This window comes from Corapipo altera, unplaced genomic scaffold (assembly GCF_003945725.1).
Source record: "Corapipo altera isolate COAL_440 unplaced genomic scaffold, ASM394572v1 93, whole genome shotgun sequence".
Lineage (NCBI taxonomy): Eukaryota > Metazoa > Chordata > Aves > Passeriformes > Pipridae > Corapipo > Corapipo altera.
The window spans coordinates 758529-776812 of record NW_020885000.1 but is presented as its reverse complement, the minus strand read 5'-3'; the positions used below and the strand labels follow the sequence as shown (position 1 = coordinate 776812).

At 48.3% G+C, this 18284-nt stretch overlaps 1 protein-coding gene across 3 annotated transcripts in view; it reads right to left on the bottom strand.

The window, feature by feature from the left end:
* The window catches only part of RABL6 (RAB, member RAS oncogene family like 6), a 55262-nt gene that overhangs the window by 11955 nt on the left and 25023 nt on the right, over nt 1-18284 (bottom strand). For 2 of the 3 annotated variants that reach the window (XM_027666976.1, XM_027666975.1), the window contains 3 exons: nt 15902-16005; nt 7049-7386; nt 4584-4749 (listed from right to left, as the gene is read on the bottom strand). In XM_027666976.1, coding sequence (XP_027522777.1) covers nt 4584-4749; nt 7049-7386; nt 15902-16005 — 608 coding nt within the window. The remainder of the gene's footprint in view (nt 1-4583; nt 4750-7048; nt 7387-15901; nt 16006-18284) is intronic. The other variant, XM_027666974.1, reaches the window with a different exon arrangement.

Sequence of the window (18284 nt, the reverse complement as noted above, 5' to 3'; positions counted from 1 at the left end):
GCCTTGGTGAAATTCAGGATCCTAAGGGCAGGGAAAAAAGTAAAAAGCAAGCTGGAGCTCAGGAAAGCAGACTTGGGCATGAAGTCTGCTTGGAGGCCAGAAACCAGAGGTGTACTCAGGGATTAATATGGGGCCCAGTCCTGCTTATCACCTTCATTAATGACTTGGATGACGGGGCAGGGTGTACCCTCAGCAAGTCTGCACGTGATTCCAAACCAGGAAGAGTGACTGATGCCCAGAGGGTCATGCTGACACTCAGAGGGATGTGGACAAGGCTGGGAATGGGCTGACAGGAACCTCATTAAGTTCAACAAGGGGAAGTGTGAAGTCCTGCACCTGGGGAGGAACAACCCCACACACCAATACATGCTGGGGGTCACCAGCTCGACAGAAGAGGGCCTGGGGGCTCCTGGGGATGCCAAGCTGAACAAGGTGCCTCTGCTGCCAAGAAGGCCAATGGTATCCTGGGCTTCATGAGGCAAAGCAGTGCCAGCAGGTCAGGGAGGTGATTCTGCCCGTCTGCTCAGCGCTGGTGAGGCCACAGCTAGAGTTCTGTGTCTAGCTCTGAGTGCTCCTCAGTACAAGAGACACATAGGCACACTAGAGAGAGTGAGTCCAATGAAGGGCCACGAGGATGAATAACTGATTAACTTACTGGAGCAGCACTCACAAGAGGAAAGGCTCTCCCATGTGAGAGTCAGGACTGCTTAGTCTGGAGAAGGCTGGGGGGGGAACTTGAAAGGGTATTTAAACAGCTGAAGGAGGTATAAAGAAAGTGGAGCTAGGCTCTTTTCACTGCTGCTTGATGCCAGGACAAGAGGCAAGGGGCACAAACTGAAATACAGTTGACAGCATGCCTGGGCATTGGAGAGGCTGTGGATTCTCCATTCGTGGAGATATTCAGAAGCCATCTGGAAACAGTTCTGGGCGACTGCTCTGAGTAGCCCTGGACGAGGAGGGAGATTAGACCAGACGACCCCCAAGGTGCCTTCCAAGCCTGTGAATGTATCTCTGCTGCACATACGAAACCACAGTGCGCTGAGGTGTTCTCAGAGCTCACTGCAGGGCTCTTGCTTACAGTCACTGAGGTGATTCCTCTGATTTGGGTAAGAGAAGTAACTTCATGAAGTCTCAAACCACGGCCCATTCTTCTGCCACATCTTCAGTGGCAGCCTATGAAACGAGGTGAGACACCAAGAGGGAGAAATCACCAGCAGCTGAAGAGCAAGGACTCAAACCTATCTTCTCGGACTTCACGAGGAGGAGAGACTACAACAAACAACTAGAACTTGGTGAGGGGGGAGCGTTCAGGAGCCCAGAACACTCCCACAGCAAAAGACTGTGTTACATATCAGCCTTAAAGGCTGCTCCTGGACTAAAGTTAAAGGAGGGGCTCGAAAGGACTGACTGATAGTAATGTAATATATATATATATATATATATATATAGTTGCCTTTAGTTTGTATAGTATTTATTTGTGTAAATAAATGTATATACTTCCCCCTCCCCCTACAGAATCCTCTGGTCTGAAAGTTTCTCTCCAGTGTTAGGATAAATTGTGGAAAGGGGTGGGGAGAAGCCTAAAAATTGGATTTTAGATTTCTAATGTGGCTCAAACTGTATGCTGTTCCCAGGTACCATGGGGCTGTAACTGGCATCCTGAAGGAAAATGGTTATTGCAGATGAAGGTCAGAGCCACATCTGCATGTCTCAATTTCAGCACATCTGGCTTATTGCGGTAGGTCCCTTTTGGCAAGAAATAGAACATTACATTGCCAGACCATAGAGAAAACTACGTAATCTACAGAAGAAACCAGAGCAAGCCAGGGATGCCAGGCTGCAGAGGAATGTCAATTTGCAGGGATGTGCTGCAAGGTCTTCTCCCAGGGAAACAGAGCTGTTCTGACTGCACTGGGTACCACTGTCAGCAAAGGATGAAGCTGTGAACAAGTGTGGGCTCTGTGAAAGCCCTAAGGGGGTCTCTTTTTCTGCCCCCACCAGCTCACTGACACTGGAAGGCTACCCAGACTGGGGACAGAGTGCAAAAGGACATCAGAGTATCCAAAACCATGTCAACTCTAAACCAAGGAGCAGGGTTCTTGCACTCCTGTTCAACACGTTTGCCTTTTTATACAGTTTGCCTGTACCTATTTGCCTCTACTGACCGACGCCCTGGAGCAGAGAAGCCCCTGTGAAAGATCCAGCCTCCTGCCCACAGCAGAACTGCAGCTCCAGAGCTCTGAGGGCACTTCCCTTGGCCAGTCCCTTGGCCAAACCCAGCATGGTCAGGCTTGGCTCTCACGACAATTTCTTGTCAAACACAGAAAAATATCCCAGCTCAGCCACAGCCATGAGCAAGACACTTTGTAGGCCAGCATGCTGCCAGCAACCAATATTTTCTTCCTTGCCTTTTTTTTTTTCTTTAATAAAACATCCACGTGTTCTGCCATCACAAGGGATGATGATTCAGGCTGACCTGCGTTAGACAGAAATTGAGCCTCACACACAGCACTGATTTAAAGTTGCTGTGGTTGAACTAGAGAACACTGAATCATGACAAAGATGTCAAAAGATGCAGAATCCACCACTTTCACAGATTAGGTGTCAGTGTTTAATTAGTCTCTTGGTTAATCCAGTGTTGATGACAAGAGGCAGCCGGCAAGGAACATACTAAGCAAAGGGATGCAGAGCCTGTGAGTATGCTTAGGTCACCTCTTAAGAGACAGTCTGCTTTCAGACAGCTCACTACACGTTCTCTTGTCTGAGCAGCTCAGTATACACAATGCCCCTTCCCTTACTTTTTGGTTAAAAAAATCAAAGCCAGGAAAAGAAAAAAAGGGGGAAAAAAAAGAAAATCCACCTTATGGCATAAGCACAGCTCTGCCATTTGGAGGAGATAGACAGTTACAGAGTCACAGACCAGTTTGGGTTGGAAGGGACCTTAAAGCTCAGCTTATTTCAACCTCTCCGCACTGAGCATCTTCAACTGCAGCAGGTTGCTCAGAGGCCCGTCCAGCCTGACTGGAAATGTTTCCAGGGATGAGGCATCCACCACTTTTCTAGGCAACCTATGCCACTGCCTCACCACCCTCACAGTAAAAAACTTCTTCCTTATACCTAGTCTGAATCTCCCCTTCTTTAGTTTAAAACGATCACCTCTTGTCCTATTGCAACAGGCCCTGATAAAAACTCTGTCCTCACCTTTCCTTGAATCCTGAAAGGCTGCAATAAAGTCTCCCCAAAGCCTTCTCTTCTCCAGGCTGAACACGCCCAGCTCTCCCAGCTTGGTTCCAGAGCAGAGGGGCTACAGCACTTGGAGCATCTCCTTGGCCTTGTCTGGACTTGTTCCAACAGCTCCACATCCTTCTGATGTTGGGGACCCCGGAGCTGGAGGCAGCTCTGCAGGGGTGTCTCACCTGAGGGGGCAGAGGGGCAGAATCCTCCCCTCCCCACTGGCCACGCTGTGGGATCAGCCTAGGACACAGGGGGTTTCTGGACTGGGTCATGTTCAGCCTCTCCCCCACCAGCACCCCCAAGTCCTTCTCTCCAGGGCTGCTCCATCTGTTCATTCCCAGCCTGGACTGATACCAGGGGTTGCCCTGACACAGGTTCTGCACCTTTAGCTTGGCCTTGGTGAACCTCATGAGGTTCCCATGGCCCACCTCTCATGTTTGTCCAGGTCCCTCTGGATGATATCCCATCCCTCAGGAGTGTCACCTGCACCCTCAGCTTGGTGCTGTTGATAAATTTGCTGAGGGTGCAGTCGATCCCACTGTCTGTGTCATGGATGAAGACATTAAGCAGCACTGGTCCCAGTACAGACCCCTGAGGGACACCACTTGTTACTCATCTTCACCCGGGCTTTGAGACACAGATCACTACCATCTGGATGTGATCATCCAAACCATTCCTTATCAACCCATCAAATCTCTTGCCAATTCAGACAGAAAATGTTGGAAAGAAACATTAGACATAGACAAAGAAAAAGAAAGGCACCCCTTAAGAGGTTTTTGGAATCTGCAGGCAACCATGCTGTGACACTCCCAAAGGAGCATGACCCTCTCCATCCTTCCTTCCAAAATTCCACAGAGCTATGGATTGCCCCCAAGTGCCTTCCAGTAAACCCCAGATCCCCTTATAGTGTCTAAGGAATGGCAGTACCAGGTCACAAAGGAGCTTGGTCATGCTTTGGGCCTCTGCAGAAGGGAAATATTCATTAAGGAAAACATAATATCCCTGCAAAGTGCACTGTGTTCCGGAAGGAAAATACTGCAAATAATTCAGTGTGTTTGGCCAGAAGGAAAATCCCTTCCTGACCCAAAGGATCCAGTGGTTTAACCTGTGCACAAAGCAAGACAGCAGCACCAGGAAGGTGATAACCTGCTTTTCCTGCTGTTCCTCCTTTCCAGGGAGCAGTGTTTGTCACTAAATGGGAGACAGTGAATGCTAGGATTGACCATACCGTACCCAGAAAAGCTCTGGGACAGCTCTGGAATCACTGTCTGAATGGTTGCAGCAGGTTAGCCAGGCTGCATATCCAGGTGTGTCCCTGTCCCACCCTCCCTCCACCCTCCTTTCCTTACCTTTCACTATCCACACGGTGTTTGGGCTGTGCTTTCCCTTTGTCCTTCTGCGGCGCCGAGTCTTCCAGAAAACTGTGGTCCAGGCTGTCCTCGGGAACAAAGTCCTCCACACTCTGTACCTTGGCAGGGGCTGCAGGATCAGGGGGAGGAGTGGCAGCAGAAGGATCTGCATTAGTGACAAGAGTTGTAAAACACGGGGGTCAACACAAGCAAGACAGAAATCGGCTTTTTCCAGATCTGTGCTGCCCAGGGTGGCAGCAACCATGAGGCAGAGGGAGGTTATAAACAAGATATAAATCAGCCCAGAGTCTGGCATGAAGGCACTCATGGCTGCTGTGGTTTAGAATTGAAAACCTCTGGCACAGACTGGCTCTGCTCTCCAGGGAGGGCGGCAAGTGCCTGTACCACAGGTTTTATACCTGTGCTATGTGCGTTGCTCCTGTGGGATGTCCCCTCACTATTCTCTTACCTTTTCCAGACTGTTTGGTTCACTCTCTCCTATCCTCTTGCTTTTTTCAGCTGTAACTGTCCAAGGCAGAATTGTTCACCCTGTGCTTTTAGATATCCTGTGTAAACAAACGCTCAAGAGCTAACTCAAGAAGAGGTTTACTTTAATACAGTTTATTTGTAGAGACACATCTGCCCATCTTTAAGGTATCAGGATGAAAGCTCATGAAATTAGCATAACTGAGAAGCCTGAAGTAATTAACCATTTTGGAATTTGCAGTATTCAACCTTTTTCCTCTGCCCACACTGCAATTTACATCTAGGCTCTTTTCTTTTGGATGAACAAGATTTGTGTCTTATTTTTTTCCTGCTTTTTGCTCTCCTAGCACAGCTTTCAGATCACTTTTGCATACAAACGCTATCACTAATGCCATAGAATACCGTTGGTGTAAGCTAAACCCCAGCCAAAAGAATTAGTTCTCCAAGACTTCAAGAAAAAGCTTAAATAGCAGCTCCCAGAAAAATCCAAGGATTACTTGGTGACAGTGAACTAGTGAACTAGTGAACTAGTCCCTGGGTACATTCCAGTGGAGGTGCAGACTCTTGGCACACTACAGAAATCTCAGAACACCGACACATCAGCTCTTCCTGGCTGCCTTTTGTAACCCTCCCTAAGCATCCTGAGATACCAGGGCTGCAGGTCACAAGCCCAAAACAGTTCTCAAGCTAAGTCAGAGTTAAAGGAAGAGAAGAAAAAGAAAAACCCCAAACCTAAATGCTGTAACACTGGGTAGTAGACCACTTGTCTCTTTATTCCTACAGTTCAATACAACAAAGGTTTTTTTATTGACAAGGAATTTCTAACATCTGCTCCTCTTTGGTCTTTGTTTTTTTTTTCTGGGTAGGAAGAGTCATAAACAAACCAAAATGTGTGCACTGTGTCATATCTGGGAAGAGGTTCATGATGCAGAACACTGTGTGCAGATCTAACCAGAACCATTTCAACATCTGAAATTGCAACTGGCGTTCCCAGCACCTCCTCCTTTCTCTCTGTGGGTGCCTTGGCAGCACTGTGAGCTCGAGGGATTGACAGTGTGAGAGGGAAGGTATTTCCAAACGGTGACTCAAACCATGTCAGGATTTTTAGGCAGTGCCAGCTCTGCAGCTCCAGTCAGCTTTGCAAACAAAGTGAATGTGACAGGCAAATTAAGGTCCAGATCAGTAAAATGACATGCAACAAACCCCTGATGCCTCTGCCTCATCACTCTGTCTAGCAGAGTTGGGACTGAGGGCTAAGCTGCTCCACGTTGCACCAGTGCTGAGGTAGGAGCTAAGCCCAACTCCCTCCTCCCGGAGCAGCTCTGAAGGAGCGTTATTTCCCCGGAGGGGGATCTGCTGCGGAGCCTGGACCTACATGATCATTTCTGGCTGAATAACCTTTAAACCCAGCACTCCACTGCTCTCTGCTACACACAGGACCCTCCGAGCTGACACACTTGTGCAAGGACAGCACTTCAAATAGCTTCTCTAACCATTTTTCTTGCTATTCAAGAGGTGTTTGTGCTCCTGGTAACAACCTGACAGTTAATTTATTTATTTTATTAGTGTCTCCTGTGTGTTGAGGACCTTCCTCCTGAAGCATGCCACAGCCACCACCCAGCTGCCTGGGCACAGTCCCCATCCAAGCCCAGCACAGAGACAAACCAAAATACTGATCAGGAGAAAAACAGAGAGTGACAGCCTCGCTGTACACACACTGGGCCTTCACACACTTGTCTGTTCAGCCTCTCACAGGGAAATAATGAAAATAAAACAGAACCACAGAATGTTCTGAGTTGGAAGGGACACACAAGGATCATCGAGTCCAACTCTTAAGCGAATCCATATGGGGATGAACCTATGGCCTTGGCATTATTAGCACCAACTCTAACAAGATGTGTGAAACATCCTCTGTCCCAGCCCAGAGACAGCGAAAGGCCCACAGGTGACATCCTGCCTAGACCTGCACCAGCACCTACCTGGCTGGGGAGGAGAGGGCTCTGAGGCAGGGGACGTCCCAAACAGCCGCGCAATAATGCCACGCTTGGGCGGGGGGGCTGTGGCCGGGGGTGCCGGCGCGGGTATGTGGGGCTGTGGGGCCTCGGGCGCAGGCGCCGGTGAAAAGGATGGTGGGGGGTCAGGAGAGATGGTGGAGCTTGTGGCAAGTGCCGGCTGTGGGGTGCCAGGACTAGAGCTGCCCGTCGACGTGGAGCTCGGAGGTACGATGGGCGACTGGGAGCCAGAGGAAGGGCTCTGCCCGTTCGTTGTTAGTGGTGACGTGTGTCCTTGACTTCGGGCTTCCATCATTTCAAGAAACCTGTAGGGAAGACAAATTACAAATATAAGGAATCAAGAATCATATAATCACAGACTGGTTTGTGTTGGGAGGTACCTTAAAAGCTTATCTTGTTCCACCTCCCTGCCATGGGCAGGGACACCTTCCACTAGCCCAGGTTGCTCCAGGCCCTGTCCAACCTGGCCTTGGACACTTCCAGGGACGGGGCAGCCACAGCTTCTCTGGGCAACCTGTGCCAGGGCCTCACCACCCTCACAGGAGAGAATTCTTTCCCAATATCCCATCTAGCCCTGCCCTCTGGCAGTTTAAAACCATTACCCCTTGTCCTGCCACTACTTGCCCATATAAAACGTCCCTCTCCCTCTTTTTATAAGCCCTTTTTATTTGTCTATGTGCTGAGCTGGGAGGGTAGGGGTCTGCTTCCAGCTGGGCTGGGAGGGTATGGATCTGCTTCCAGTAATGCTGTGACTCCCCAGGCCACATGAGTTAAATCACCCAACCTGCATTGAGGTGTGGAGAATCCCAACCTGCTCTGCACTGCAAGATGAAACTTATATTTTCAACACTACTGGGAACTCCCTGGATAGACAGACTATAATAACATGCCAGGGTTTCGAATGCAACCTTAAGTCAGTTGTTGGACACATGTCTCTAAGGGAGTATGTGCTATAGGAATGGCACAGTTTTAGATTCTGCACAAGGGATCAGTGTTCAAGAAAACTCAACTGCTATAATAACCTCTTTATCAGTCAAGAACAGATTTGAGAGGAGAATCCTTGAACATCAAAAGAAAAGAGCTGTCCTGAGGGCTCAGCGAGGACTGAGTGCCATCACCCTTCTTTCAGTGTTCAGATGCACAGGCAGGCTCTCCCCCTGCACACACTCCTCCTCTGTGTGGGAGGCAGTGGAGCCAAGCAGCAGGAGTTCTGCAGCAGGCTGTGGTCCTGGCTGTGTTCCTGCCTGGAAGAGCACTAAAGCCTATACTGCTACAGAATGAAAAGCTCTTTTTCCAAAAGGAGCCCAAGCCTAACCCAAGCCTCCCTCTGCGTCCTGCAGGGTCAGCATACTGTTCACAAGCTGTGAGCAGAGAAACATGGACAGAGAGACAGGCCCTTGCCATGAAATGGTCTCAAAATCAGATCGTCTACATGCTGCACAGCTGAGAGATACAGAGAGGACACCCAAAGTGAAGCATCCTGTATAAAATCCAGCACATCACGGTCTCGCCTCTCATTTCATTAAGCCTAATGCATTCGAGCACAGAGGCTCTGGGTTCAGCTGGTTCTGCAAGACAGACTCGACTGTGCTTCAGGCAGTGACAATGCCAAAGTAAAGCTCCTCTCCCATACAGAGCATGACCTCGTCCTTCAGGGACCTGAGCCAGCCCGAACCTTCTCTGGACTGACTTGCTGAGTAGAATGCAAACAGCAGGGGCTAAGAGACTCTAAACCTCCTTGAGATATAATTTCCTATTTTAAGGAGTAACTTGATATACTTTTAAGGAAGAAACTTTGTGACCAGCAGTGTCAGGAGCCCTGGGGAACAACACCCCTACGAAGCTGTTACTTGAATTGGAAAACCAGCAGTCCTTCCTAACTAAAGAACTGGCTAAAGTGGAGATCAAGGGCAGCACTAAAAAGCAGAATTACTGACGAGAGAAATCCTTGGCAGAGTTCCTCAAGGACTGGCTTTGACATATATTTCAGTGGAGCAGCACAGAGACCAGAGAAATGCTCATGAGGTGCAACTTGGGAGGCAACATCAGCAGAGAGGAGAATAGAGACAAGATACAGACAGAACTGGATGATCCCAAGTAACAGAAATAGGAAGAAATTAGGCAGTACAAAGGAAGTCTTCATCTGCTCAAGGCCGAGGAAACAAGTGTTCTTGCTCCCAGTTCACCAGATGAGAATGGTTGGGAAAGACTCACTTCACTCATTTCAGAAGACTGGACTAAAGACTGCAATTGCAGCGGTGCAGGAGCCTGGCTCTCACACTCTGCCCACTGCCTGTCCCCTGAGATCACTGTCATACAATCACAGAACCATGGAATATCTTGAGCTGAAAGGGACCCACAAGGATCATCGAGTTCAATTCCTGGCTCTGCACAGGAGACCCCAACAATCCCACCATGTTGCCTGAGTGTTGTCCAAATGCCCCTTGATCTCTGGCAGCCTTGGGGCCATGACCAGTGCCCTAGGGAGCCTGTTCAGTGCTCCACCATCCTCTGGGGGAAGAACCTTTTCCTAATATCCAACCTAAACCTCCCCTGACACAGCTCCAGCTGTTCCCTTGGATCCTGTCACTGGTCACAGACAGCAGAGACTGGAGCTGCCCCTCCACTGCCCCTCGTGAGGAAGTTGCAGACTGCCAAGGCATCTGAATCAGTGCAATGCTGTGGTGGCCTCACTGATGCTTCCACCAGGATCAAGGACAAGGCTTATATGTGTATTCCACCCAGTACACTGGCTAGACCAAAATGAGGTCTTGGCAGAGCTAAGCTCAGAGCATGTGACACAGGATCCATTCCCCATCCTCCCTCTCTGTGGATGAGTAGCTGTGGTGAGCTGTGCGACAACACGTTCCACTGAAAATGATGCATGGATTTGTCATGCACCAAAGAGAAAACATAAAGGAGTTTAACTCCTGCACTGAGCTCTGTGGAGACTGCATCAGGTTTGTTTGGAAGGTGCACAATATATCACACATGCTGCAAGAACATAATAGTGTCTACTCAACACATCTGTGTCACTGTGCTGCAGGGCCGAGTCATCGCACATCGCTCCTTTCCTGAGGAGAGGGGTTCAGCATCCCTCTGGGCAGGGTACACATGGCATCAGTGGGGAGGGAAAAGCCAACCAGGGGTCCCTGCAATTCAGCCGTCATCCAACAAAGCAAAGACTCTATATCCACAAACCATGTGACTTGCCATGACCTGAAAAGCTGTCCAAGAGCTTTGCCTGCATGGGATGTGCAGCTCTTCAGCTCCACGCCACATGCGCTCAGTGCTGAATTCTGCCATCCCTCCCCTCCCAGCTTTGATCCAGGGCTCCTGGTGAGCCAAAGGCAGGATGGCTGAATAACTCTGCTTTGTGGTACTCACTCCCCCTCCTCCCAAGCCCTACTCAGGGTTAAAGACTCCTGCCTTCCAACTGTGAGGAGAGATTAATCTCAGCTGCTCTACATGCACCCCCGTTCCTGTTTATAGCAACAGCAATCCTGGATGGAAGCCTGCAAGCCTGGTCACTGCTGCACCCACAGCCAAGGTACTGCTGCCAGCACCACTCGCTCTCCTGGCTGAGCTGGGCTCCCTGGCTGTCTGTGTGAGCACCTAAATCACCAACGCCGCATGAAGCCAGAATGAACAACCTCTGAGTCTCAGGTCGCTGGGTCCCATCATCAAGGCAACTGGGTGACTCAGGTAGGATAAGATGATTGTACTCTGAAAACTTATGAACAAGGAGATACAAAGAATATATAGAGTCACTTTAGGATACAGAATAGAAAGCTCAGAGTACTTAAAGCTGGAGTCAACAAAGCATAGGACACTCTGAACAATACCAGGGTATTTGAAGATTTACTGTACTTGGTTCTACTAAAGCTGCTGATTTTGGAAACAACCTGCTTTGTTCTGGGAAAGTAGCCAGCTCCAGAGGGAGGGAAGGCTGAGACTACCACCTGTTTCTCCTGCAGAAACACATGAATTTTAAGAGCTGGAGGGAAAAAACCCACTACATAACTGAAGTATAAAGAATGTCATCCTTCCCTCTAGCTCAGCCAGGTTGGAGAGTAACACACATGCAGGCTTGGTCTGCACCTGTGCTCCTACGCCTTGCTCACCTACGGCGTGTGAAGGACATAACAGGAGACAGCAAGTTCTTTCAATAGGAAGATACCAGTGGTTATTTGGGGACATCACAACACAGGCTTTTGCCCTAGCACAACACCAAGGAAAGCTGTGGCACGTGTGCTTCGTGTCACCTCCCTCATCTCCAACCAGACACGTGGCCCAAGCCTTGTGCTTGGGGACACTGGGGAAATCAGGGTGGTCTGACACTCATTCTACATGGGCTGCATAAACCAGCTCTGCTGAGCTTTTATGTTCAGATCTTCTTCTGTAACAGAGGTGGGTGGAAAACCAGCACACATGAAACCCTGCCAGCAAGCTCGCAGTAATTTCCAGGGTGGAGGTGTCTGAGCGTCCTCCACACTTTGAAAATACTACATAATGCATGAATGCTTTCTCCGGCTTTATACACACTCCTCAGAGGCACAAGTGTGGCTGTTTTGGGAACACACTGGGCCAAACCTGTCATGCGTGTGTTTTTTCTCAGATTTTATACAATCTGTCCACTTCCTTGTTCTATCCATCAGTCCTTTGCAAAGGGACTCACTCAAAACCTTACTGCAGAACAAGCAGCTTCGTGCCCACACTGGATTAGTAGACCAGGTCCCAGTAAAGCACAAGGTAAACTCATGCCTGAGTACTCTTGTTCCGTTGGGATATAGAGACAGCAAACGTGCCACGCATGTCCAGGTGGGTCATCTGTCCTCACCCACATGGGTTCCTTGTTTGCCTTTCAGTCTCTCCATTTCAGACAAGTCCAAAACATCCTCAAACCCCTGAATAATTCACTGGAGGTTGGACCTGCTCACAAGCAGAGACTTCTATGCAATTTTAAAGATGAACACGCTCTGTGGGAACAAAAATTCATCAGAGCCTGAGGTTACTATTGCTCTGCTCCCAGGGCAAACACAAAAAGACTTGTTAGCCTCACAACTTCCTAAAATGAACACAATGCTTGTGTTCATTTCCTATTCGAGATGGGAGCAGCTTTTTGGCTCCTGGTTCTAATGTGCTGTGATCAATTTTTCAAATGTATTTCATGTGGCAAGAAAAGCTTTGGGTTATTTTATTAATTGTGAAAATGAAGATTAACTGGCTGTATGACATCAATTTAACTGGGTTAGTGACGGTTAGATTTCCACGTGCTTGTTTTGAGCTCATTAAAGGTACTGCACCTGATTCCCCCGATCAGCCCAGGCCACTGATTATGGAATCAATGGCCAAGTAGGGTTTAATCATGCTGTTGTCCTGTTTTCCACCTGACAAAATGGATGCAGCAAGGTAACCCTCTGCTTCATAACATACAGGACACGAACCATGTCCCCCACTTCTCTAGCAAGACTGATGATGACAGGTTTAGATGCCCTTAATTCTTAATGCAGCACCCCCCAAAAGTATGACCTAGTTAGAGTGCCATTCCAGTTCAGGCTGGCTCCTGACCTGTCTGATGGCCACAGGGATTCAGAGCAAGAGCAGAGGATAAAGGTGGGGCATGGGGAAGAGAAAGCAGGAGTGGGTTTATTTTCCCCACTGGTAGCTGGTGTCATTCTGGACCAGCCAAGAATACCAGAGAACAGGTCCAGCAGCAGCTCCTCCTGCCACAGTGCTGGTGTTACTCAGCACCACAGTTTTCCCAAAATTATGAGCTGTGCTCAACGTGGATAAAACAACCAGGCAAATAAAACCCCAACCCCTCAATCAATGACTCTGCAGTGACTAAAGCTGTCGCTGCAGGGAGCATGTATCCCCAAAGCAGGGTCCTCAGCAGGGCAGCCCAAATGCCTTTCTGCAGCCTGGCATCCACAGGCCGAGAGGAGACAGCCTCAAGTTGTGCCAGGGGAAGGTTTAGTTTGGATATCGGGGAAAATTTCTTCACCAAAAGGGCTGTCCGGCCCTGGCACCATTCTGTGAGGGGACAGGCACACTGAGCATAACTAAGTTCTCCTTGTGACAGAAGATAAGCTGGGTACAATTAAAAATGCAGAAATTGAGCAAATTAAGTACAAATTCTGAACAACATAAGGAAAGTAATTGCTCTTTTTTTAATAAGAATTTAAGAACTCAAAAAAGGCTGAAATGTGTTTTTAGCAGCATTGAAAATGTAAAATCTGAGAAAGCACAGAGCCAGAGGTGTGGCAGGCAGAGAGCAGCCTAAGCACAGGGAAGGAGCTGGAAGCATCTGACCGTGTCTCCCACAGGCAGTGGCTGCCCGGGATGGCTTACGTAAGGCGGATGAGGCAGCGTCGTGTGCCACCTCGTGTTGTCTCTGGGATCCACATTTTGGAGAAGTGATGTTTTTGTCCTCAGGTCCCCTGCTGCAGCAGGAGGAAGGGCTCTTGTTCTCTTTTTGTTCTCACAGAGCCAAGTTTAGAATCAGTCATTGTGACAGAGCAGCTACCAGACATGCACAGGGTGAATGAATAACCGAGATGTCCTAGCGCTGTCACCTCGCCTTGCTCCATGGCCTGATTTTATGGCAGGAGAGTAGGAATGGCCTCTGAGGAAGTGCTGCAGCATTCGCACCATGGCCTGTGGCCCTAAATGCCTACCCCTGCTGTGCAACCTCCCCTTGCTGTGCAATTTGGGTGACCCACAGCAGAACTCCCAGTGCTGTCCAAACTGAGGCAACAAACACAAGGGCCTTGCGACAGGAGGTTGTAGCCAGGTGGGGGCCAGTTTCCTCTACCAAGTAACAAGCACTAAAAAGGAACATGCAAAAGAGGCCTCAAATTGCACCGGGGGAGGTTTAGGTTAGACGTTTGGGAAAATTTCTTCACAAAAAGGGTGACTAGGCGTTGGAACAGGCTGCCCAGGGCAGTGGTGGAATCACTGTCCATGGAAATGTTCAAAAAACACGTGGATGTGGAATTTGGGGACATGGTTTAGTAGTGGTCTTGGCAGTGCTGGGTTAACACAGTTAATGATCTTAGAGGGCTTTTCCAACCCTAATGATTCTATGATCTGCCAAGGGTCACCAAGCCAAACCACATCAACGCATGTGCTGCGCGCAACAGGGTGAGTGGCAGCAGGTGCTCACTCAGACATCCACTGAAGTAGCATATTAAACATTATAATCCCAAAATTATGGGCACCTGACAAGCATGGATGCAAGGATCTTCCCAAACCCTCACTGCTTTTAATACTTTAGCAACTCCTCTTTTGTCAGGCACCATGGCTGTGGTATTTCTGAGGCCATGTTAAGCTAATTCTGCAGCCTGACAGTGCCATCAGCTCCCCAGCAGCTGGGCAGTGTGGTCACACTGGATGGGATGATCCAGTCTAATACCCACTGCTGGAATCAGGAGGTCTAGCCACCACTTTGCCAGTACCATACTGCTGCTGCTGCTGCCTTTAAGATCTGGTGTTTGACAGATGCTTCTCAGAGCCAGCCCAGTGCAGACTAACCCAGAGGTAGACATGGCATAAGATAGTTTTCATAGAGTTACAGAATCACAGACTGGTTTGGGCTGGAAGGTACCTTAAAGTTTATCTCATTGCAAACCCTGCCATGGGCAGGGACACCTTCCACTACACCATGTTGCTCCAAGCCCTGTCAAACCTGGTTTTCTCCTGGATTGGTGAGCTGAAGTGACACACGTGGAGGTCCAGCAAATTCTAAAACTGATGGAAGGGTGAGAGGTGACGAAGCAGGAAGATCTTGTGCTGTCAGTTTGAAATAGCTCTGCCAGCTCTTAATTCTTTTAAGTATCTTCCCATTACTGAAGCAGTACAAACAAAAGTATGGAAAACCATCTGACAGCACAGCCCACACAGCCCAGGTCCTTGGAGCAGGGACATCAAGAGAAATGCTGAAGGCATGAGGAGACTAACTGGTCCCTGAGGAATGAAGTGAACACTCCAGAAACAGCACTGTTTTGTGCCCATTGGGGTCTTTCAATGCTCTCAAAGGAAAACACACTGAACAAGGTTATAGAACTCGAAACTTGGGTTGAAAAATGCTTGTCAAAATGGCTGTGCATAAATATTTCATAATCATTGACTCCAACTCCCAAATAAAGCTACTGTAAATAATCCTTTTTCAATACATTCTGAGGCTGACTTTTCTGGCTTGCACATTGCAATAAAGACCTTGTGATGGGAACTCATGGAACATGGATTCCTGTTCACTGTGTAGATGTACTGGCTTTGTGGGACTAAATTTGGCAAACACTGTTCCAAGCAGCAAGCACACAGCCAGGGCACAGAACAAACACAGGGAAGAGGAACCAGCCACTTTTTCAAACTAGAAATGCACCCAGGAGTTTAGAAGTGCTCAGTGGAACAAAAGACAGCAGTGTTGTTGCTATTACGTTCTGCCTATCACAAAACACACGATACACAGGAATACAACAGCCAGAAGGAGAGGAACCAGTTTGTGTACTGAGCCACTGAGAGCTGGAAAATATCCCCTTTCAGCAATTCATCTACAATCCCTTCAGCATGTGCTGACTCCAGGTGTGCTGCTCAGCCTCACCTCCCCTGCCCTCCCCTGATCACATGCCTGTAAGAACCAGAGCCTTTCACAGGGATCCCCAAGTGCATGCTTTATTTCAGGTGATGCCACATTTTATCCAAAGAATCCTTAAATGTCACACACTAGACCCTTCAACCTGGCCACATGTCACAGCTGGGGCTGCCCAACATTCACGTGACACCCAATCAGTAAGAAAAGACAGCTCAGTGACATACAGTTCGTAGTTTTGGTCTTCAGTCTCTTGCTGCACTGACAGCTCCTCCAGAGTTGCATCAATATCCAGCTGATTTGTTTCCAGCTGCCGCAGCAACGTCTCCCTCTGAGGAAAGGAAAACAAGCCAGGTCTGAGCAGGGAAGGCTCATTGTAACATATCTCTGAGCAGTGAGATCCTGTGTCACCACTCTACCACAGCAACGTGTTGAACAGGAGCACTGGCCCTGCTTACAGTGTCAACTGAAATACAGAACACAGAGGAAGCAGAAGCAAAAGTAGATAATCCAGAAAGTTTATGTATAAGAAGTGCCTTGTTCTGTGAGCTGTTCTCAGCCATAAATCAATAATGTGTGATTTCAGACACTGCATCACCAGTTACATTTGGACAAAAGATTCAGCTCCTGTGGAGATCAGTTGTGCAACCCATTCACTTGGGTCTTTGATTTTCCCTGTGCTAAAACAGCCCCTCTGTGAGCAGGACTCAGCTGATGCAAAACCTCCCAGTAATTTTCTTTTTGCTGTCATGGTAGATGAGTGAGCACAACTGTCAACCAAGCGACACTTCTGAAGTCCCTGCCCCTCTGCCTCCTGTTGCTGCCCCACAGATGGGGGACAGACATCCCAGTCCATTTCAAATGGGCAGTAAAGTAAGTCGGCTTCACTAACGTAACCCAGGGCAGCCCCATTCAGTCCTTCACTTCCCACATTTCCAACAGAGCCCAAGCAAAAATCTCAGCTGAGGGGAAGTGCTGGCTTAACAGACTCCCTCCTCCTGACAACCTGGATAGCAGCGAGGAGAGATCAATAACCACAGGCATTAAGCTGAGGCAGCTCCAAGGGCTCTGCCACAGCCCTGAGCACAGGGCTGACACAGCATCCATTCCTTCAGAAACATCATTCTGGATCCCCTGGACAACACTAGAGCTGTATGTGATACAAATCCTGCCCCAGAGCCCCATCTCCTCTGCTCAGGCACAGCTGGCTGGCACACGGCTGGGCACTGGCACCCTGCTTGCCTCCTGGGGGGGCTCTGAGCACGGGCATGCTGACCAGCTCACGCCCCGAATTCTGGAGTCAAAAGCCACAATGTTCAGTGTCTGAAAGTATCAGTCCTCCCTCTCCCACTGCCTAGGCACTGTGTGGCCCAGGAGCAGGGACAGCTTGTGCTGAGCTCGGCCGGTGACTCACGGCACTGCACTGTCTCCGTCACAGCAGGTCCGTGGTGCCAGGGGTGCAGCCAAGGCAAGAGGAGATGGAAGAGAAACCACACGCTTCCTCCGCATTGCCAAGGTTTTTGCTTTTATAACTGCCTTATCCTCCAAGAACATTTAAGGTTTCCACTCTGACAAATATTTTTGAAGGTTGGCATCAATAACCATGGTGAATTTTTAATTCCCTGTTTGACAACACATAAGCTCACTGCAGGAAGATCCCACCAGTCTAAAAGGCCAAAAGGAAATCTACTACATAATTCCCAGAATAAAATCCCTCTGTGAAGACAAACATTTGCATGAAGCAATGGTGTTCAGTCCCTATGTGCACACGCTCCTGGCATTATGGTTTCACAGACATGACAACTTTGAAGCCATTTTAAGAGCAAACAACTCATCTGGCTCATTCAAACCACACCACGCTGCTGTGACCCAGGGCACAGTCAGGGCACAGCCCGAGCCCTCCATGGAGAGGGCCAATTTATATCAAATTCTATCATGACTGATATCAGCAGACAAGGTTCAAGTAATTTTTATTTTGTATTATAAGACCAGGTGATTCATCACAGGTGATAACCCTTAAACACACTGAAATTTACTGGAAGGCACAGCCTTTCTTGAAATTTAAGAGCGTCTGTGATCATTTAATCTAATTTACTGCTTCATGTTTACCTTTGCCATTGTGTTAAGAGCTTGGAGCAATTCCTGTTTTCTTTGCTAGGTTATTTTTATTCATCAAATTCAAAAGCTCTCTTCAGACAGAAACTTGACTTCAATTAACATGTATGCAAAGAATTATGAAATCATTACTTAATGTCAATTCCCTTTATCATGGTTTACAGACAAGAAAGATTCAGAAAAATATGCTATACATATTTAAATGTGCTACACAAATAAGAAGTACTAATAAAGATTTTAGAATTCAAATTCTAGATTTTACAACTCAAGATTCAAGAAAATCAAGATTTCAGAAGTAGTAGATGTCATCCTCCTGCGTTATTCAGGCAGTATGAGCAAAAACGAGACAAAAAAGAGCAAGTCTGCTGCTTCTTTGTCCCCAGTTTCCTAAGATGGGTGAAATAAATGCTGAGCAAATTAGCTGAGCAAACAGAGACAGAAGGGCTACTGCTCTCCAGGGCTTACCTTAGGCTCTTTGATAATGACTTTTATTTA